The sequence below is a fragment of the Octopus sinensis genome, linkage group LG3, assembly GCF_006345805.1.
Source record: "Octopus sinensis linkage group LG3, ASM634580v1, whole genome shotgun sequence".
Lineage (NCBI taxonomy): Eukaryota > Metazoa > Mollusca > Cephalopoda > Octopoda > Octopodidae > Octopus > Octopus sinensis.
In genome coordinates this window covers 46,208,921-46,232,527 of record NC_042999.1, presented here as the reverse complement: position 1 = coordinate 46,232,527, position 23,607 = coordinate 46,208,921, and the positions used below count along the sequence as shown (strand labels likewise).

General features: G+C 38.1%; 1 protein-coding gene across 1 annotated transcript in view; it reads right to left on the bottom strand.

Moving 5' to 3' along the window:
- LOC118762684 (serine-rich adhesin for platelets-like) overlaps positions 1 to 23,607 on the bottom strand; it is a 110,952-nt gene that overhangs the window by 16,135 nt on the left and 71,210 nt on the right. Inside the window, exons 4-10 of the mRNA XM_036501646.1 lie at positions 16,672 to 16,767; positions 10,601 to 10,674; positions 8,833 to 8,903; positions 7,268 to 7,318; positions 5,960 to 6,001; positions 5,467 to 5,514; positions 934 to 2,907 (exon numbers count right to left, since the gene is read on the bottom strand). Of these exons, the coding sequence (XP_036357539.1) occupies positions 934 to 2,907; positions 5,467 to 5,514; positions 5,960 to 6,001; positions 7,268 to 7,318; positions 8,833 to 8,903; positions 10,601 to 10,674; positions 16,672 to 16,767 (2,356 nt within the window). The remainder of the gene's footprint in view (positions 1 to 933; positions 2,908 to 5,466; positions 5,515 to 5,959; positions 6,002 to 7,267; positions 7,319 to 8,832; positions 8,904 to 10,600; positions 10,675 to 16,671; positions 16,768 to 23,607) is intronic.

Below are 23,607 nucleotides of genomic sequence, written 5' to 3'. Positions count from 1 at the left end.
CAGGATCAGAAAAACAAGACAGAAAAATATAATCGACATAAAAAAAAAATTTTTTTAAATCAACGTGGAAAAAAAGAAGAAAACTGAGTGGGCGATCAATATAGTGCAGAGAAGACAAACAGACAGATATTCGTGAGTTAAAGTAAGCTCATATTTGTCGGAAGGGGGAAGAGATCTGTTACTTTGTCCCGATGTCTTTGGGGCACAAAAATGCTTGACAAATTCAACAATGAATCACCGAAATACCGAGAGAGAGGGAAAAATACGTTCAATTATTTGTTTAACACTGACAAAATCTCACCCTAACACAAATTAAACATCTCACCACTTGTGTGATAAAATTGCTTGCGATCAAATCTGCGAAATTCAAACATCCTGTCTACTCCTGTGAATCGACCCTAAATTTCTAATAGGTAGTTCCAAGAATGGCCTATGTCTCAATTTTTTAAAAATATGGATCTTTTTTATTTATTTTTTTTTTTTACATTTTTAAATACGAAATACTGACATCTTATTTTAGCGTTAAAAGGAGAAAAATGTGGAATGTGCGTACGACAGAGAACTTTCATTCTATGTGAGTTTGTGTATGCAATAAATAGCTACTTACTGCAATTTTCCCGGGACAGAGAGGGTCAATAAAATGAGCAAATGATCTCTGATGAACCAGCAAAAAAAAATATGGAAACCAGTAATAAATGAAATCCTTTTTCATGATCATACACAGAAAAGCATATAGTTTAACCAACGCCTCAATTTCGTTCCTCTCGGCCAAAGTAAAAATGTTTACTCAAAGCACAATTTATTTTAAGTTTCAATATTTACGTAAGTACATACGTATTTGGTTTATGTATGCTTATTAAATATATTTATGGTTTCTTTCATGCAAATATTTCAAAAGAAAGCAAAAGAAGTAAAGAAAAGAAGAAAACATACCTTTGGAATATCTGTTCATAGAGTTTATAGAGAGTGCATCGAAACCGATGAGAGTTCCTAACATATTTGAAGGCAAGAATTCGGTGTTTGGAAGGTCTGACGGTGAACATTGTGTCGAAGAAGATGTACAAGTTTTTGCAGGTGATGCATGTACTGATTGTACGTTTGGATCGTTTGAGGCATTTGGTGTTAGTGATGTTGATGAAGAGGGTGAAATGGGTGAAGCAGTTGGCACAAAAGGTGACGCCTGCAAAGATCGAAAACGAGGAGAGAGAGAAGGTGACAACGATGACTGAGATGAATCGGTGGAGGTTGAAGTTGTTAACAATAACGTCGGACCTGGTGGCGCTGGCTGTTCTTGAAGTGGAGGTGGAAATCTGCGCATGCCCTGAGAGGAATCTGCAGAAGAACCATCTACGGTTGCAAAAGAATCAGCTGATGTGCTACCGTTGACGGAAACGTGTTCTGTGGCCGACTCATTGACCGTTGCAAAGGACTCTGCTGACGTACTACCACCGACAGATGCACCTTCTGCACTGACATATTGAAGAGTAAGTGATGACTCGGTGTGAGAAGAGCAATGTTTCATACTGGTTTCTTCCGTTGCTTCGTTGCATTCTTCTGATGTAAATAAAGACTCATAAGATTCTGTAGAGTAGCTGCTAGCTGAAACGAATGAACCAGAGGAGGTGATAGAATAATTAGATACCCTTGGTTGAGCGTTAGCAGGAGTGTTAATATAAGGTGTCGTCAAACTGACAACACCGTCCTTATCAAATGATTGACTGCGTTGCTTCTTCTTTTCAATTCTGGTTAAACGGTCAGTAGAAAGGGGGCTAGATTTCAGCTTGGGGACACCAGGCGCTCCTTGACAAACATCAAGCAACTGATTTTGGTAAAACGGCCAAGATTTTCGATTAATTTTACTAGAAGACCTATTGCTTGTCTTTCGAAAAGCCAGCGTCTCGCAATCCCCTTGTGGACCAAGCGCAACTGCAGCGGCGGCAGCTATTGGGGCCTTCAGAGAGGATGATGAAGATGAAGTGGACGATGAAGAAAATGCAGAAGCATACATTTTAGGATTCGTTTTACTCTTCTCTTTTGTAGCTGATAAATTTGAAGAATTTTTCAACATCTCTTCAAGACTTTCAGTTTGCGAATATTCCTTTGGCTCATTAGACTGCCTTTTGGCTTGAGTCGCTTCTGATTTTGGCGAAATATTTTGTTTACTGCTTTTACTGGACGGAGAGCTTTGGGTAGACGGATGTTGCTTATGAATACCCTTCACCATTTCTGAGGTGAGTGTTTTGGTTGAAGTGTCAGAGCAAGACATTTCATTGGTGTTTTCTTTAGGCGAAGAACCAATTAGATCATCATTAACACTTCTTATACTAGGAGAACGCGTACGACATTTCCGGATTTTTACACAGTTCGACGTGGATAACTTGCTTCCGGTTTCAGGCGAGCCAACTGAACTACAGTTCGAAATCGAATGGTTTAGATTCTGATCCAAGGAACTGTTGTGCTTTTTAAGAGAATTTCGTTTCGCAAGTGGATTATTATTACAGCTTGCACTTCGTTTTGCTTGGAATTTGTCATTAATACTGACTAACGCTCCAGTAGATGAACTTCGGACTGGTTTTATCGATGGAATGTTACATACAGCATTTAGTGGATCATAATACCATGAAGACGATGGAGATATAGAACACCTGACATGTTTGTCGTTTATTTTCGTGCTCTTTACACTCGGCGATGTCCGTCCTTTTGTCTTCGTTTTAGTTTTGTTTTGCATAGAATCGCTTCCAATGCTTTTTAGCGAAGATGATGACTTTCTACTCGTTAAACTTTCTCGAGATTTATTCTTTGTAAGATTGTGCGGGGGTCTATTATTAGGTGCCGGTTCTATACCATTTCTCATAGAATTTCTCTGATCCGGCCTCCTCGCACAATGTTCATATTTTTCAACGATCCCTGTATAAAAGAAACAGAAGTTATTTAAATAAATACAAATAACTAAAACCTTTCTACTAGTTATACTACTAAACTGGGTATAGTTTTCCCTTTTCATTATTTTGTTTTTGCTTTTTACTTTTGTATGCATTAGTCATTTAGCCCTTATTTTTTTTATACGAGAAGTGATGGTGAAAATATCAACACTAATATCTTATTAGAACTTACTCCCTTCTTTCAAAAAGGATAAAAAGTGACGCCAAGTTACATAAGGTTTTAATTCACAGCGTAAAAGGATGAAGGTAAACACTATAAAGAATTTTAATCTAGAATCTTACATTTCTACACTATTTATTATCTTCACATCTCTCTATATATAAACGGCAGTTTGTCTGTCTGCATGTCTGTGTGTCTGTTAGGTTGTACCCTCACCCTGACCACGGCTTTCAACCGATTCTGATGAAACTTGACACACACATAGTCCAATGTCATAATTCAAAACTAACGCAGCGAAAATTTTGAAGTTCCCTCAGTTCTGAAAAAAATCGATAAATTCGACATGGGGTCGAGAATCAGAAACACAAACCACAGACTGTCTAGGGGACGCAACTCGACCTTTTTAACTCTCAAAAAAAATTTACCATCATTTTTTTCCATTTCTTTGCTATTTTTTGGCTATAACTCTCTAAAAATGCTTTATAGTTATTTCCCTTACAAACCCGAGCAACGCCGGGCGATACTGCTAGTATAAAGTAAAATTCATTTCCTACATTGGGGCATATTTAGTGGCTTGTGCTGGAAGCTTGTTTGATTGAATGAAATAGAGAAAATGCCAAATCTTGATGGATAATGAACCCGAAATTTAAATGATGTACAACATGTAGTTCTGTACTGTTACAATTTCCGTCACTTTATTAACTCTGTTGAATGCGATATTTTTTGATGCGTGCAAATGAATTAATCTGAGAATATTCTCTTTCTGAGTAAGCAACATAGCTGTCAAAAGATATCAACAAACAAACAACTTCAGACAAATTTTCTTGATGTGACAACTTTTATAATCTCTCCCTATGAAGTGATCAGCAACCAACAATAAAAAAAGGCCTCAAGCAACCACCTTAGTTACCAAAGGATAAGGAACATTATGAAAATCTAGTGAGGAGCTGCCATAAGATTCATCAATAGATCAAGATTTAAAAGAACTGGAATCATATTTATTAGGGAAACAAGAAGGAAATTTGCATTTGTTCTTCGGTATTCTAACGCAGTTTGTTAATCAAAGAAAATGTTGACTTGTACTATTTGTTGTTTGTCGCGACATGTTTGTTTTTATATACTCTCAATCCTTATAACTTACATGTTCTTTTTAACTTTCAGTCAACTATGATTGAGCAGACCAGAGACAAAGATATTACAACATTTACCATTCTGTCTTTTAGAGTGTTCCAGAACTACATTATCGTATGTATTTTACTATTTTGTATGACAGTCGAGTGTGACACATGTGATACACATGACAAACAAAGGGTTGTAGCAGGACTCGAAACCGAATCGTCATATTACGAAGTCTAAGTCACGACATAACACAACTTTGTTCGCGTAAGAGGTCAAGTTATTGACCAGTCAGCATCAAGACTTCTCATGATAAATTCTTCTTGATCCTTCTCGAATATTTTGGTACAAAGGTTATATAACGATTTGTTTTCAGCTTCAATTTTCTGAGTGCGCGGTATCCTACGGTCCAGCTCCACATACTCCCTTGCCAGTCGCTTTAACTACTTTCTGCCCAACTTGGATATGTCGATATTAATCTACTGTATATATTTTCTCCTGTCTTGACAACTTCATTGCATAGCTTTTACAATCAGCTATTTATGAACGCGACTGAATTATTCCTTTGACTGTGCTGACTTGTAGTGGAACTTTATAATTCATGAACCACTTAAATATTACTCATATGCTGAGTTACTATAAAACGTCTCTTAGGAGTTGTCGTAGCATCCACACAGGGCCTTCTGCGCATAGCATTCAAATAGGGTTAAATACGAATCGTACTGCAATTTCTTTTGCTATTTCACCTTATGTACATTCAGGGTGTTTCTTACTTGTTATCCATTGTTTTTTGTATATTTGCTTTGGTTTGTTCTTACTAATCAAATTCTGTGCTGTTTTTATCTTTAATTATTTCTACATTTAAATACCAATACTCTACATAATTCCTTTCTTCTCTACGTAAAATATCCCTTTTAATTAAAAAAAAAAAAAAAGGAAGTGTTTTATAAGGGTTCTTTCTACTAAAGATGGAAGACCTGAACTTTTGAGGGGAGGAAGCTACTCGATTAGATTGACACCAGTACTCAACTGGTACTAATTTTATCGACCCTGAAAGGATATAAGATAAAATCAACCTCGGCAGAATTTGAACTCAAAATGTAAAGCCGGCAGAAATGCCACATAACATTTTTTTTCCGACGTGCCAACGAATCTGCCAACAGTGAGCCTGCAGAATAATATTTGAAACAATACAATAAAATATCAATACAAATATGACTAAACTGTATCATTTTTATGGTAACTTACTTGAGTCAAGGACTGGTTCTTCCTCACCAAAGTTTCTACTAATAAAAGCTGAAATATAATAAAGAACACCACTTCAGAATAAATTTCCATAAACACACACACAAACACACACACACACACACACACACACACACGTATGTATTTGTGTTCACAATCGTACTCTTTCGATCATTATCCAATATTCTTGACGATAGGTGAGAATTGACAAGAAGACTGAACTGAAGACAGCGAGTTTCAAATTTACCGTTAAGTCGGATCAAAGCCATTCTCCGACTTCAACCCGTATTGCAGCATTCAACTGCGATTGGAACAACAGTTACAAAAACAATAACAACAACAGCACAGTATTTCCTTATGGTGATGCACTGTAGAATCGAACTCAGAATCCTATGATTACGATGTAGAATCTTGAAGTCCTATGGATATGCTGCTTATATCCAATAATATATTTATGAGAACGAGGCAAGGTAAAAAAACAAACAAAAAAACCTACCGTTCAAAGATGCGTTTTCTTCGTTGACTGACTTTGCTCTGCCTATAAAGCAAAATAAGGAAGATTGACGTCAGTAACTTTATATATATGTGTGGACATGAGGCGCAGGTGTGGCTGTGTGCTAGGTAGCTTGCTTGCCAACCACATGATTCCGGGTTCAGTCCCACTGCGTAGCACCTTGGGCAAGTGTCTTCTACTATAGCCTTGGACCGACCAAAGCCTAGTGAGTGGATATGGTAGACGGAAACTGAAAGAAGCCCGTCGCATATATGTATATGTATATATGTGCGTGTGTGTGTGTTTGTGTCTGTGTTTGTCCCCACAACATCGCTTGACAACCGATGCAGGTTTTTAAATTTCTCAAATTCCTTTACCTCACGATGTAGGTAAAGAAATTTAAAATATTTGAAAAGAAAATACGAACCCGGTTATTTCTCCAAAAACTATGTTACTATACACAAAATTTTATAACATTTTTTAACATAACGACTTAAATATATTCTTTAACCTTACTACACAAACCTTCTGTAGTTTTTTCACTCTTTTTTATTTTTTATACATCCAACCACGTGCTTTCACACACCAACCCTCTCACCTATATATATATATATATATATATATATATATTATATATATATATCCTTTGTCACTTTGTTGTGGCCAGTTTGAATTCAACGAAAAATTTCAAAAATTCTTTATACAAAAATATCTGTGCGCATGGTGGGAGAGGCAGCAGAAAGATCCTCTTGTTGATTATGGAGCACGACAGAGGAGTTAAGCCAGAAGGAGTTGGTGAGCATTTATATGGCCACCACTGGCAACTCACGAGTGGGAAGGTGTTACGGTTCAGGATCAAATCACTCACTGACCGTTGGATACCATCTGATGGCATCGATTCTTCCTAGTCAATTCAACATTCACCAAACGTGAATGAAGAAGCATCTCCTTTTAGAGTGAATATATTTCTGAAAGAAACAAAATTCGTGAGATTGAATTACCAAATTATTACATAAAAAACCATAAGGATGCCAGCACAATTATGATCAACTTAATCATTTAACCAGATAAGGGATACTCTACGTAGCAGTTTGATATGATAGAAGTAGCAGTTAAGTCTTTATAAAATCACACCATAGAGTCTTAAATGAAGGAATGAAGCATTTGATAATGTAGTGCAAGAAAACTGTAAAAAGACAGGATGATCGCGATTGGTATGTTTTTAATCAAAGCTAATCTAAAGCAAAACAATGGGGGAACCTATTGTAATTCCACCCCTGAAACATCAAATTCCACAATGCTGATACTTACCAGCAGCAAGCTTAAATTTTTCTTTCTTTTCATGCGTGTTTCGATCTAAATCTGAAACGACAATGATATATCAATAACGTTATACTCCACTGATGAGGTCATATTAAAAGCAAAAAGTGCACAGAGTTATCTCACATGCTTGCCAAAACCATTGAAATAGTATTTGTACTGTGTTTTCCTTTCTGCATAATTACTTCATTTTGCATTAAATACATTAACACTAGATTAACTACATATCAATTATGTAATTGTTTTCAGCAGTATGTCAAAGCTTTGTGATCTAGATGGTGCTGTGATATGCATGTCTTTTCTGAATGAGATTATATGCTCGGCGAAGTGAATATATTTCAAATTGGAAGTGAAACAATGCCGGTTCATGGAGAATATTGAAATTTTTACATTTCAGTAAAGAAGAATAAGTAGATTTCTGTGTATATGTACGAGGACGCACCACGCGCGCACGTGTGTGTGTGTGTGTGTGTGTGTGTGTATGTGTGTGTATGTGTGTGTGTGTGCGTGTGTGTGTGTGTGCATACGTGATACGAAACTAGCGTAAATATGTTGTGGAAAATAGAGCCAGCCAGATTGCGATTCCTACAGGGAGCGGTGTACGATGTACTTCCATTCATGCTAGTATTAAACGGTAGGTCTGGAACGACATAGCTGATTGTCATGTGATGCTGAAGTTGTTCTGAAGCGGAATGTGCTGGAAGTTTGCAAGTCCCTTGAAAAGTTAGTCCGGTGGATAAGCAAGCAATATCGATGCAATGAGAATCATCACAAAGTTGCATAATCGGTTAGTGCATTCGGCTGTTAACCGAAAGGTTGGTGGTTCATGCTCGCCCAGGAGCGATTTCTTTTATAGGCGTAGGAGTGGCTGTGTGGTAAATAACTTTCTTACCAACCATATGGTTCCAGGTTCAGTCTCACTGCATGGCACCTTGGGCAAGTATCTTCTAATATAGCTTCGGGCTGACCAAAGCCTTGTGAGTGGATTTGGTAGACGAAAACTGAAAGAAGCCCGTCGTATATATGTATATATAGATAGATATATACGTGTGTGTATACGTTTGTGTGTCTGTGTTTGTTCCCCTCCCCCCAACATCGCTTGACAACAGATGCTGGTGTGTTTACGTCCCCATAACTTAGCGGTTCGGCAAAAGACACCAATAGAATAAGTACTAGTCTTACAAAGAATAAGTTCTGGGGTCGATTTGCTCGACTAAAAGCGGTGCTCCAGCATGGCCACAGTCAAATGATTTACACAAGTAAAAGAGTAAAAAGGTAAAGAGTAATGTTGCTTTACAAAGAGAGGGTGAGAAAGGGTGGCACAAGAGAGTAAAGCAAGGAAAATCGATACACAGACTTCTGTATGTTGCCACCTGGAACATATTTAAATTCCAGGTTCGAGGCCTGCAATAAATGTACACATGATGAGGAATCCATGTTACATTACCCAGCGGGTCAACACTCTTTGTGTGTGTGTGTGTGTGTGTGTGTGTGTGTGTGTGTCTGTGTGATGTATGTGTGTATGTGTGTGAAATTGTAATTTCCATTATACATACCTAGTGTGACAGTCATCAGGTTCGAGAAGAAATCGTCATCTCTGAGAAGTGCATCAGATTGGTAAAATTTTCTGAGAAAAAAAATGTTTCCTTAATAGAATATATTTAAATGTAAACTCACTTTCTCTCTCTCTCTTCTCTCTCTCTCTCCTCTCTCTCTCTCTCTTCTGTCTCTCCTCTCTCTCTGTCTCTCCTCTCTCTCTTCCCTTCTCCTTTTTCTCTGTGTGTGTGTGTGTGTGCATGTACGTACGTACATACATGATGACTGCAAACTCGTGTTCGAGTATTGCCATCGCCTGATCCAAAGTCACGATGTCATGATGGCTAGTGCAAAAAATGCCGAAATTTTACGAATTTTGAAAAATCGACGCTGATTAAAAAGCGATTTTTTAAAAAATTCCAAGTGCTTAAATGACCGCATGGGCATAAGCCCCCACCCCCACACTGTCAAGTTTCATGATGGTATGTTGGATAGTCTCGGGGTAGCTAAAGTAACAAATTCATAAGCACACAAACTTGCCATTTAGTATTATAGGTGATATAATTTCTCGACTTGGCGGCGAGCTGGCAGAATCGTTAGCACGCCGGGCGAAATGCGTAGCCGTATTTCGTCTGCCGTTACGTTCTGAGTTCAAATTCCGCCGAGGTCGACTTTGCCTTTCATCCTTTCGGGGTCGATAAATGAAGTGCCAGTTTCGCACTGGTGTCGATGTAATCGACTTAATCCGTTTATCTGTCCTTGTTTGTCCCCTCTATGTTTAGCCCGTTGTGGGCAATAAAGAAATATATAATTTGTTGACTTGGAACTTATTGCAAAGCTGCATGATAAACAACATTTTTGTCTTCCTATTCGGGAGTCAGTACAGTTTTTTTTTATCTAATCTCTCTCTCACTCTCTCTGTTGATTGCTTTCATCCATCACTATCACCAGTACCACCACCATCGCCACCACAACTGTCATACGCACGCCATTCAGACTTCTGACTCCGCCGCCGTCCCCTCCACCCCATCACCACTGTCTTTTACATCATTTACTATCACCATCATCCATGACTGCTCCGGCTACCACCACCACAACTAGATAGATAGATAGATAGATAGATAGATAGATAGATAGATAGATAGATAGATAGATAGATGGATGGATGGATGGATGGATGGATGGATGGACAGACGGATAGATAGGTAGAGAGAGAGGGGGGTTTCTTTTCAATTTGGAATGTTTTTTACCGTCTATTTATTTATTTTTTTTACCATTGTATAGCTACTGGCATAAGCTATGAGTTCAAGAATGGTGACCTCTTTTAGAATGGGGAATAGAATGAAAAAAGGGTGAGGTGTGGTCATCATTAAAATGTATCATTTATATTCAGTATGTTGGCGACAGCAATTTCTGTCAAAGAGACATGGCTTAACGAAGTTGGACATCAGCTCCCTCTTTCTCTCACATGCCCACTCTTTCTCTTTTATTATTACTCCTACTACCACTATCAACACTACTACTTTTAATACAACATCGTCAACTCTCCCTAGATTTCTTTGTCTCTCTTTCTCTCTCTTTGTGTCTTCGCCACCACCCTCACCGTCTCTATGCTTACTATTACTCCTCACCCCATCATGGGGAATAGTAGGAGTGTCATTGAATAGTGAGAGAGAGGTTCTAAGTGTGACACACTGACACAGAAAATAGTTTTCGCATTTATTAGATTAGATTTGCGTGTGTGCAAAGAAACATGTGATAAGACAGAGATAAGCATTATGTACTCACGATAACAGTTTAACGTTCATGGATGTCAAGTAACAAGACAGCATTCCTTCGTCTATGACTTGAAGTACCCAGATCTATGAAAAGAAAAGTGCAAAATGATGTAATGATGACCCCTATATCCGAGTGTCATTTGTTAATAAATGGGAGCAGATCCATATTGGATCTTTTCTTTTTGAAACTTCGTATAATGGTAGAATGTGTCAAAAGAAAACAATAATTTCAACTAGTTTTTTTGACAAAAATGTATTTTATAAGTTTAAACGTAGTTTAAATCTGCGAATTTTAACCAATCGTATTCTCTGTATTGAGTTGAAATTATTTGCCCCGTCTAAACATATTGTTACTGTGACGTAAACAGCTGTTTTGTGACGTTGTTAATGTAAACAGCTAAATTCGATTTGAAAGCTTGACTTGCATTGCTTTATAGAATTTGAAAGTTATTCGTTTTGTATAAAATTATTATTCGTTTCGTCTTTAATAAATATATATGTGGACAACAAACGTGCCTACACACGTACTGTTTACTTTGGATGAATAATAAACACATATTCAGTGTTTTTGTATAGGCTTCGGGTGTTTTCTCTATACAATGTATATATTTACTATAAACTTGTGCACACGCTTTGATTCTTCAGTTTGACACACGCCTTGAACCGGTTATTTGGCTTGTATGCACCGACATACACACACGTACCCATCCATACGAATACTCGCACATAATCAGGGCCCCTCTGCGTTTTCGCTCGTCGATGTGCTTGGAATAACACCCAAATCCCCTTAAAACCATATACTACTGGGTTAAAGGAAGGGTACATTGGCTAATATAATCATAGATGCTATATCTGAAAAAAGGGGGGGGCGCAAAAATACGGGTTGGTCATAGTTGGAACCCTTTGATCCTCAACCGGGTTTATCAGAATGACCTGAGTTAAATAGCAATAACAATATATTTGTAATATTGATTATAGACACAAAGCATATATTTTGGGGTGAGTGGAGGGTATAATCAGTTATATCGATCTCCAATACTTGATCGATGTATTTTCTCGACCGTGGAAGAACAGACGGCTTGTTTTGAATTCCGGTGAGGGTTGAAACCCGAACGTATAGGACCGTATCCCTAAACATTCTAACAGTCCTTTACCAAGCCCTTGTCAGCATGTAATATCATCTGATCCACATTATCTCTCTATTATTTGTCCACGGGTAAAAATATATCATCAAGGTGACATAGTTAAACTTCGACGAAAAATATAATGTAAAGCTGGCAGAATCGGTAGTGCATCGGATAAAATGCCTAGCGTCATTTCTTACGAATCTTTACGTTCCGTGTTCGAATATTGCTGAGCTTTCCTTCTTTCGGGCGGCGCTTATAGAATAAGTACCAGTTGAATACAGTCGACTAGTTCTTCCCATCAGCTTCAGGCCTTGTACTTACTGGGGAAAGAAATATTATTAAGGAAGAGGGTGGGGCAAGCTGGCAGAATTGTTCGTGCGTCGGACAAAATACCTTGTGGCATTTCTTCCGACTCCTCACGTTACCGTCGTCGTCGACTTTACCTTTCATGATCAATTAAGTACCAGTCAATGTAATCGATAAACCCCTCCTCCCAAATTGTTGGTCTTGTGCCAAGATTTTGTGCAATTTTATTTTTTATATCGAAACTAAATATATAGTTTTAGCTCTCAAGGTGAACTCCAAGCAATTACCTATGATGAAAGGTATTCTAGGTTTGACCATCCCAAGTGTGACACCTACTCCAAAGGCACGATGAAGTGGTGGGCAGTTAAAATGTTTTAAAACGTGGATTTTTCAGAAAAATAAGATTTAATGCGAATTACATGTATTTTAGAGTGACGAAAATTACCGAAACCCCTCCAAAAATTTACCATCGAAATTTCATTTTATTCTCGACAGCTATTTCGAAAGCCCGCCGTATTTTCATTATTATTCTGTCTGTTTAGGACTTTGTTATATGGGACGGTGATGTTTACATTTTAGCTATGTTAACTACGTCACAAAATAGCTGTTTACGTCACAGTAACAATATTTTGAGAAGCAGTAAATAATATGAGGCCGAAAGAAAGAATATCATTGGTTAAAATTCGAATTTTTAAACAACGTTAAACTTAGAAATTACAATTCCGTTTTCATTTTGGTTTACAATTATGTTTTCTTTTGACACATTCTACCAGTATACGAAGTTTCAAATTGTTTAGTTAACTAGGAAAATCTGGCTTTCAAAAGGAAAAGATCCGATATATTATTCACAAACTGTTTATAGTCTATAATATATATATATATATATATATATATATATATATATATATTATAGGCTGTGTGGTAAGTATCTTGCTAACCAACCACATGGTTCTGGGTTCAGTCCCACTGCGTGGCATCTTGGGCAAGTGTCTTCTGCTATAGCCTCGGGCCGACCAAAGCCTTGTGAGTGGATTTGGTAGATGGAAACTGAAAGAAGCCCGTCGTATATATGTATATATATATATATGTAAGTATGTATGTATGTATGTATGTACGTGTGGAGGCGCAATGGCCCAGTGGTTAGGGCAGCAGACTCGCGGTCGTACGATCGCAGTTTTGATTCCCAGACCGGGCGTTGTGAGTGTTTTTTGAGCGAAAACACCTAAAGCTCCACGAGGCTCCGGCAGAGGGTGGGGGGTGGGGTGAACCCTGCTGTACTCTTTCACCAGAACTTTCTCTCACTCTATCTTCCTGTTTCTGTTGTACCTGTATTTTAAAGGGCTAGCCTTGTCACACTCTGTGTTACGCTGAATCTCCCCTGAGAACTACGTTAAGGCTACACATGTCTGTGGAGTGCTCAGCCACTTGCACGTTAATTTCACGAGCAGGCTGTTCCGTTGATCGGATCAAATGGAACCGTCGTCGTCGTAATCGACGGGGTGCCAACAAAACATGTATGTACGTATATTTATATGTGTATATATATATATATATATTAGAAAAAAATAAGGTACTCAGAAATTTATCTATCTATCTATCTATCTATCTATCTATCTATCTATCTATATATATATATATATGCGTGTGTGTGTGTGTGTGTGTGTGTGTGTATGTGTGTGTGTGTGGAGGTGCAATGGCCCAGTGGTTTGGGCAGCGGACTCGCGGTCGTAGGAACGTGGTTTCGATTCCCAGACCGGGCGTTGTGAGTGTTTATTGAGCGAAAACACCTAAAAGCTCCACGAGGCTCCGGCAGGGGGTGGTGATCCCATGCTGTACTATTTCACCACTCTTTCTTCTGTTGGCCTGCTCGCCTGCTCGCTTACCCAGCGAGAATGGTGTCATTCGAAGACTAAAACAATGCGAACGCATTGTAGCCAGCGATGTGTAGCAACATGTGATGGTCTGGTCAGTCACGTGATCACGTGATATATATATATATCTTGGGATCTTTCCTTCTCCTTGTTTCCGACGAAGACCTCCGCTCGAAACGTTAAACCCTCCTTCCCTTCTTTCCTGAGCGTCAATAATACTTTAACTGTTCCACGTCCTGCGTTGCTGTGTTCTTTTCTCTTTTTTTCTGTGTTTTCTTGTTTGGATTAACTAACTAACTATATTTCCTGCCGGTAATCGGCTATATTTACATACCGAATTCTACCAGTAAATAATTGTGGTCTTTTTTTAAAAACCATTATAGAAATTATTTACCCTTATTATTATTATATATATATATATTATATATATATATATATATATGTTTTATTTTCAAGGAACCAGAGGAGGCAAATTTCACATAAGTACTTTTCCAATTCTCTTATATGTATATATAATGTTAATATATCTCTTTCTTTTCTTCTCTTTTATTTGTTTCAGTCATTTGTTTGTGGCCGTGCTGGAGCACAGCCTCTAGTCGAACAAATCAACCCCAGAACTTATTCTTTGTAAGTCTAGTACTTATTCTATATCATAGATTCGCTTATTCATTCATACTTTTTAAAAATAAATTTTACATTAAGGCTGAAAAAATTGGTGGAGGTCAGATCTTTATGGTTAATATTTGCTGTCAAAATTTGATAATGGAGATATAATTTAATTGGGTTAAATCAATAACTGTTTAATTGTGGGACCTGAGAAAATTTCAATAGAACGTAAAAGGTTAAGAGAAGCTATTTACGAAAGAAAGGATGATTCTTACTTTTACTTTTAAAAAATCTTTATTTATTTTTTTATTAAGTCATTTAGAAAGGGTATGGCCTGGTCAGCCTGTAATGACATGCATAAGATCTGGTCATCAAATCTAAGTAGAGACTTCAAACTTGAAATCTTCAAAGCCACAGTCGAACCAATTCTGCTATATGGCTCAGAAACCTGGACGTTATCAAAGAAGCTTGAGAGGCGGTTGGATGGAACCTACACTCGTCTCCTTATGAGAGCTCAAAATCTCTCGTGGAAGCGCCATCCAACCAAAATGCAAATATATGGGAAACTACCACCTGTGTCACCTCTTGTGAAAGGTAGGAGAGTCCAGTTTGCTGGACATTGTTGTAGAGCTGAAAAAGAAGTAATTTCTACTCTTCTCCTCTGGAAGCAATCTTCTCGCAATACCAGAGGGCGCACACTCTCCTATCCTGATGTAATCTCCAGGGATACAGGCATCCAGCAACAGGACCTCCGTAATGCCATGATGGACCGTGAAGTCTGGCGTGGCATGGTAAATTCCACTGTCTCGACCACAGTCGAACAATGATGATGATGAAGTCATTACACTTCCAGTCAAAATATTAAAATTTCCCTCTGCTAAGCATCTTATCTTTCTCTCTTTCTCTTTACCTCTTCAACAAACATTTTAACCATGTTAATCCCATCTTCATGACTTTAACATTTCTCTATTTCTCTTTACCATTCCCTCCCCACTCTACACCGCGTCATTAACGCTTCTCTTTCCCACTTTTCTCTCACTGTCTTTCTCTCTCGTTCTTCGCCTCTCCCTTCAACTAACCACTTGATGCATTTGGCCTTAGTGTATTATTATACTCCTCTCTTCTTTCTTCTCTTCTTACATTTCTCCCCACACACACTCACTCACTCACTCACACACACACACACTCTCTCTCTCTCTCTCTCTCTCTCTTACCTTTACTCCACCTCTCTAACTAACTAAAGTATAACGGGCGAACAAATAATCTAGTTCTCTTAGATGACGTAATTTCAGAATTGAAAAGTATTAAATTAAAGTACCTCAAACATCTTAATGAAATATTTTACAGTACATAAGTATAAAATATGTACTTTTGATTGCCTGATATCAGCAAAGACATGGACATTAGTCTCCAGTCCCAGGGCTCACAGGGCCAGTTACCCGGTTTCCCTGAAGTATAAATGACCGAGATCACAACGTATACCCTTCACGAGATGCCTGTCTGTATCTTAACATGCAACAGCAAATAATTTGCTTTCAGAATTTATAAAGAAGAGCCATGACCTCTTGTTAGATTCATTAGTCCGGGGATGGAAGCTTTGGCTGAGGAGACACAATGATGTCGAAACACTGAATGTCCCAAAGTACACTTCAATGAAGTGTGTTAAGAACACACATTTGCCTGAAAGTAGATGTTCTTCAATGACGAAATACAAAAACGATGAACATGTTCACGTTCGAATCTGATGGTACGTATTTTTATTTATTTATGCGCCCTTTTCAAGCCTAGCCAAGCTCATGGGCCTGGTTTCCCGGTTTCTGTGGCGTATGTGTTCTCCCCAGCTGGGCGGGACGCCAGTCCATCGCAGCGTTACTCAAGAAACAGGAAGAAAGAGTAAGAGAAAGTTGGGGCGAAAGAGTACAACAGGGGTTGCCACAACCCCCTGCCGGAGCCTCGTGGAGATTTTAGGTGTTTTCGCTCAATAAACACACACAACGCTTGTTCTGGGAATCGAAACCGCGATCCTCCGACCGCGAGTCCGCTACCCTAACCACTGGGCCATTGCGCCTCCGATGGTACGTATTAAGAATGAATATTATGTTATTGGGGGCATAATATCATTTTTTTGCTTTAATAAATTTAAAATAAACTGTTAAATCTTAAAGACTTACCATACACCATTGTCTGTACTCTTTGGAACCAGAGTATTTCTTGATGTCGTTCACTACTTCTGAGTGAGTCAACTCTTCGACTAAACCCCAAAAGCACTAAATGAAAAGAAAAGAAAACCAATAACAAATTGCATAAACAATTATATAACTGTAGAGAAATTCATTGTCAAAGAGAAATAGTTAGAGAATTAGATGTGAAACAAAGAATCCACATACACACACACATACGCATACATACTCTCTCTGTCTCTTAGACACACACACACACATACACGCGCGCGCGCATATAAATAAAGTGTTCCCTAAGGATCTGCTGTGGTTGAGCATCTGTAGGCATTTGGAACAACTATCGCAGGACTCCAAACAACCGTAATGGTGAATTGTACATAGACACTTTAGTATAAACTTGTGCTTATTCACGTATGTGTGCATGTATGTATACACACACACACACACACACACACACATATATATATATATATATATTCAATAATTATAACGATAGAGAATATATTACCATCCATCGAAGTGAACACGGGGAAATTTACAGCGTGAGTGACAACTCCTAGTAGTCATAGATGTTAAATACTAATCGATGCGGTTGGCCGTAACCTGGAACATCGCTGAGAGCTACAACTGTATCGACCTGGAAACTTATTCCCTAAACTCTCTCTCTCTCTCTCACACAATGGTATGTATGTATGTATGTATGTATGTATGTATGTATGTATATATATATATATATAATATATATATATATATATATATATATATATATATATATATAAAATCAAAATACGCAACAAGAATATCCAGAGGTAATGCAGTACGATCGTTTCATGCGACTCCATTTAATTGAACAATGCGAGTATTACATCAGTTTTAAAATGTAGAGCAATCTTCAGCTGCATACAAATATAGAATTTAGTTAAATTTAAAAGATTCCTTTTTATAGTTATTCCATTAACCAAAATCAAAAATAGGATAAGTAGGTAGAGAGAGAAACAAGTTTCATCAACAAAAACATAGTAGTTATTTTGTGGTTTTGGCTAATGGAATAACTAAAGAAATGAATCTTTTAAATTTAACTAAATTCTATATTTGCATGCAGCTGAAGATTGCTCTACATTTTAAATTGATGTAATGAAATGATTGCATTGTTCAATTAAATGGAGTCGCATGAAACGATCGTACTGCATTACCTCTGGATATCCTTGTTGCTCATTTTGATTATAATCACCCCATTCTGAGTTATATGGATAATACCATACTAAATTCTGGTGCCTTTAACTTAAGTACCATATTCAACTGAATCTAAATTTTTACTGAACTTATATATACATGATGTCCACTCAAAACTATTGACTTTGCATTTCCCTCCAAAACTATTACTGCATGGTCAAAATCCTTTAGGTAGGAGGTGATGCAACCCTTCCCGTGCATGAATGGAAATGTTCGCGCCGGTGGGCTGCCTCAATTTTAGGTTTAAAAACTAAGTACTCTGTTCAAATTATTTGACTAACATTCTTCAATGCGGTGTATCAGAATCGCCGCAATTTAATGACTGAAACAAGTAAAAGGTAATATATATATATATATATATATATATATATATATATATATGCTGTCGCACTTGCCCTTGCCTCTCTAACACGACCCTCCTCATCGGCACACATCATCGACCCTATCATATCACCGACTCCTTCACCTGCACTTCTACCAATGTCATCTACTGCATCTCCTGATCTCTCAACCCTTCTCGGGCAAATGAGACCGGTTCGCGGAACACCTCCGAGACATCCGACTCGGCAATGGCACCCCGGTCTCGCGCCATTTCCGCTCTACTCTTTGCAACACCTGTCTGTGTTCGGATTGTCCTTGCACAGGGGCCGTCTTCGCCGCGAACAGAGATTAATCTTCTCTCTTCGCTCCTTTACCCCACATAGGCTCAACTCTCCTCTTCATCTAACCCTCCTCCCCTCTCCTCTCTTCCTCTGACACCTACTTCCTTCCACCCACCTCTCCTCTCTTTCTCTGGCAGCTACTTCCTCTCTTCTCATGTGAATGTGTAGGTGCAGAGAGAGAGAGAGAGAGAGAGAGAGAGATTCAGTCAGAATCGGGCGCAGTTGTAGCGGAGCTTTGGTTTTTAGAATCTCAACAATTTTGTCTGAGCTAAAACTCCAAGTGAGATGCAATGTGAATACGGAAGATTTCGCCTGTATGTATTGCAAAAATAAATCATGATTAAAAGGAAATAAAAAGAGCCCCTTCGTTTATGAATGACCATGAGATTGCACTGGAAAAGTTACCCTGCGAGGTACAAGTGCGGGCAAGGTTGTTTATGGAAGACAGGCATTCACCCATGCATGTCAGCCTCCCCTCTACACGCCACCGATGTTATCCAAGGGAAAGGCAAAGGCTGATACAGCTTGGCATCAGTAACGTCGCATCTCATTTCTACAGCTGAGTGAAATGGAGCAACGTGAAATAAAGTGTCTTGCTCAGGAACACAACACACAGCCCGGTTTTGTTTTTTTAAGGCAGCAACCTGGCAGAATCGTTAGCACACCAGCCGAAATGCTGAGTGGTATTTCATTTGGTGCTAAGTTCTGAGTTCAAATTCTGCCGAGGTCGACTTTGACTTTCATCCCTTCGGGGTCGATATATTAATTAACAGTGAAATGCTGGGGACGATGTAATCGACTAGTCCCTGCCCCACAAAGCCTTGTGCCTTCAGTAGAAATTATTATTATTATTATTATTATTATCATTATTATTATTATTATTATTATTATTATTATTACTTTTTTTTTTCTTCTTTCAAATTTGCTTCCATTTCTTGCCGAGTGTCTTCCCGACTCCTAGGGCAAAGAAACTCATAGTATACATTGGTAGGCCATTAAACCAAACTCAGTAGTTCGTTCATTTTTTTTTTCTTTTTAAAGTTAAATTAAAATACATGAGCAGCAACAGTTCTCACATCGACAATGCTCTTCTCAATACGTGTGATGTACCAGTTAAGACAATCTTTTGCACTTCTTGCAGGGATGGTAAGCCAGGGATCATTCTCATATAATTTTCGGTTCCCTTCTTGATCATTCCTAGTGCTCCTACGATCACTGGTATTGTAACCGCCTTGAGATGCCACATTTTCTCAATTTCAATGAGTAGGTCTTTATATTTTCTGAGCTTGTCAAACTCTTTCGCTGAGATATTATGATCACAATAATATTATTATTATTATTATCATTATTATTATTATTATTATCATTATTAATGCGGCAAGCTAGCAGAATCGTTAGCACGCCGGGCAAAATGCTTAGCGGTATTTCACCCATCGCCATGTTCTGAGTTCAAATTCCGCCGAGGTCAACTTTGACTGTCATCCTTTCGGGATCGATAAATTAAGTACCAGTTACACACTGGGATCGTTGTAATCGACTACCAACCTCCTCAAAAATCTCAGGCCTTGTGCCTATAGTAGAAAGGATTATTAAGGCGATGAGCTGGCAGAATCGTTAGCACACCGGGCAAAATGCTTCTTAGTATTTCACCTGTGGTTCACGTTCTGAGTTCAAATGCCACCGGGGTCGACTTTTGCCTTTCATCATTTAGAGGTCGATAAAATAAGAACCAGTTGAGCACTGAGGTCGGTGAAATCAGCTTAACCCTTACCCCGAAATTTCAGGCCCTCTCCCTATAGTAGAAAGGACGAAATACTGCGAAGCATTTGATTCTTTTGGCCGGGAAAAATGCTGAGGTCGACTTTGCCTTTCATCGTTCCGGGCTCGATAAATTAAGTGCTAGTTGTGTACCGGGGTCGATGTAAAAGACTAGTCCCCTCCTCCCAACTTTAAGGCCTTGTGCCTCCAGTAGAAAGGATTATTTTTTAAATTTTTTATTATCATTATTATTACTATTATTATTATTACATAGTTGTTCAACATTTAGTAATTCGAGGCAAATTTCTACTACATCGCCTACAACACTTCTGTGTTGCTGTGGCGTGTTCTTTGCTCTTGTTGATGATTAAGCAAACTACCCAGGGGTAATGTATTGTTAGACTTTTTTTTCTTGTGATGACGTGAAATCTTTTGCTGTATTACTGCTTGTAGTATGTGTATTATTTTTTTTTTCTTCTTTCTTCAAATTTTCTTCTATTTCTCGCCGGGTGTTTTCCGTACACCTAGAGCAGAGAAGCTCATTGTATGCATTCCCAGAATACACACGCAAATTCATACGTAAAATATGTATTTTAAAAATGATAATGAATAAATACGTAAATTCATGAATGGATGTTGTTTTCACAGCGATAATGCTCTTCTCTTATTATTATTATCATTATTGTCGTCGTCGTCGTCGTCGTAGTCGTAGTAGTAGTAGTAGTAGTAGTAGTAGTAGTAGTAGCTGAGTCTGCTTTTGAAGGTTTGTGAATATGTGAATAGCTTTGTGTGAGCTTTTATATCGGAATGCATGTGAGGTCAAACTGTTTATTTTTACTCACACACTCACAAATATTTATCTTCTTCGGAGAGGAAATATTTAACTATGACTTTGGTTTAGATCATTGCTACCACTACCTCCTCTCCTCTACCCTCTCTCCTCTCATCTCACTCTCTCTTTCTTTTGATCTAAATCTCCTTGATACCATTTAAAGTTTGTTTCTAAATCACGCTTGCTTACAATTAAAGGTTTCTAACAGAGTTGCAAAGTTCCATCTTGGGAATATAAATACCTATTTCTTTATTACTCACAAGGGGCTAAATACAGAGGGGACAAACAAGGACAGACATAGGTATTAAGTCGATTACATCGACCCCAGTGCGTAACTGGTACTTAATTTATCGACCCCGAAAGGATGAAAGGCAAAGTCGACCTCGGCGGAATTTGAACTCACAACGTAACGCAGACGAAATACCGCTAAGCATTTCGCCCGGCGCGCTAACGTTTCTGCCAGCTCGCCGCCTTCAAAAGCAGATTCTTATTTTGAACTTCAGAAAAGTCTTTCATACTTTTGCTCTGTTTTTAAAAAAAAAATATACTTTTATTTTACTCTATTAAAAACAGACATGACTCTAAGGACAATTACACATTATGAACACCATACCTATGTAATTCTAACGTATTTTAAACATTTTCCTTTCCCTTATGCATATTGTTATTAATATTTAGCAGAAGTATCAAAGTGACTCAAGGTCCGAGAGATTTGTGCGTATGGAAAGACATAACGCACGAAACTCTTTGACCTTGAGTTACTCTGTTACTTCTGGTAAATATTATATATATACAAAATGAGAAAATGGAGAAACATACCTAAATCAATCATCAACCATCAGATAATACCCAATCAATACTTTATTAAACCATTACATAACAGCAATGACATTATACATAATAAATTGCAAATATAACTAGACATGGAAATAGAAATAGAAAATACAATTACATCATATCTGACAGCTGTTTCGGCCGTGAAGACAGGTATGTCTCATTTAACCCATTAGTCATATAAAGCAGGTATAAATGAGACATTAACAATATATATATATATATTATATATATATATATATTATATATATATATATACATATATACTAGCTTAAAAGCCAAACTCCGTGCGGACTTTCATGTTAGCTCCTGCGGAGAGCTAATTAGGCCTGCGACCCAAGACTAAAGAGAGCAATAATAATAAAGCATTTATTAGTACCCTACCAATATGGTATTACTTTAAATTAAGTTTAAATGAAAAACTTGCAAGTTCACAAATTTAGGGAGTTCTTTTAAAATCTAAATAGAAGATATATATGATCTCCCTTTGCAGGCTAGAGGACACCGTGATGGTGTCAGCCCTCCTGGTGACGTTGATGATCGCCTGGGGCTAAATGCATCAGTAACACCCCCACCGCCCTGCCCTGTCCCTAGCCACATTCAGATGGCTGATGTCCCTTATGTTATATATATATTGTTTCTTTCGATACTTGTAAAACATGTTCATATTCTGTCCTCATACTTCGTATTTTTTTATTGTTTACGGTTTGTGACGCCTCCACTCTTCAGCATATAAAAGGAATGCATATATAGAAACGCGTGTCAAGAAAAGGTATATAAAAATTAACTAAAATAAGTAATAAGAATGAATTGATAAAATCTCTCAAGCGACTACAAAACTAAAAAAATATCAATCGACTAAAAAAAAATTCTTACACCTCAATTAAAAATATATCAAAATAGTTCGTTTCTAAAAAAAAAAAACCATGGTAGGTTGAAATCCAAGGAGTATAAGAGAGTTCCAAAAATTTGCCATCTCGGGAGTTCACTGGAGCGATCCGATCACATGTTAACCCTTTAGTATTTAAACTGGCCATATCTGGCTCAGATATTCCTCAAAATGTCCTGCATGTCACTCAAAAAGTCTGGCATGTCACTCAGGAAGTCTTGCATGCTTCTCGGAATGTCCCGCGTGCCACTCAGAAAATTCTATGGACCACAGTTTGCTTATTACTGTGTTAAAATGTCAGATCACAGACTTGGCTGCATATGTGTTTCTTTATTACCCACAAGGGGCTAAACACAGAAGGGACAAACAAGGACAGACAAATGGATTAAGTCGATTACATCGACCCCAGTGCGTAACTGGTACTTAATTTATCGATCCCGAAAGGATGAAAGGCAAAGTCGACCTCACCCTCTGCAGTAACATAGCTAACAAGAAAGCAAGGAGAGTGACCCATCCCCGGCGCCCCGGAGCACCATTTTTTCATAACGGGTGCCTTTTCAGCAATTATTCTTTTTTACTTCTCTGGGTATCTATATCAGTAGTTGTAACTTTTATATATAATGACATTGCTACTGAAACATGAAATTATAGGCGCAGGAGTGGCTGTGCGGTAAGTAGCTTGCTTACTAGCCACATGGTTCCGGGTTCAGTCCCACTGC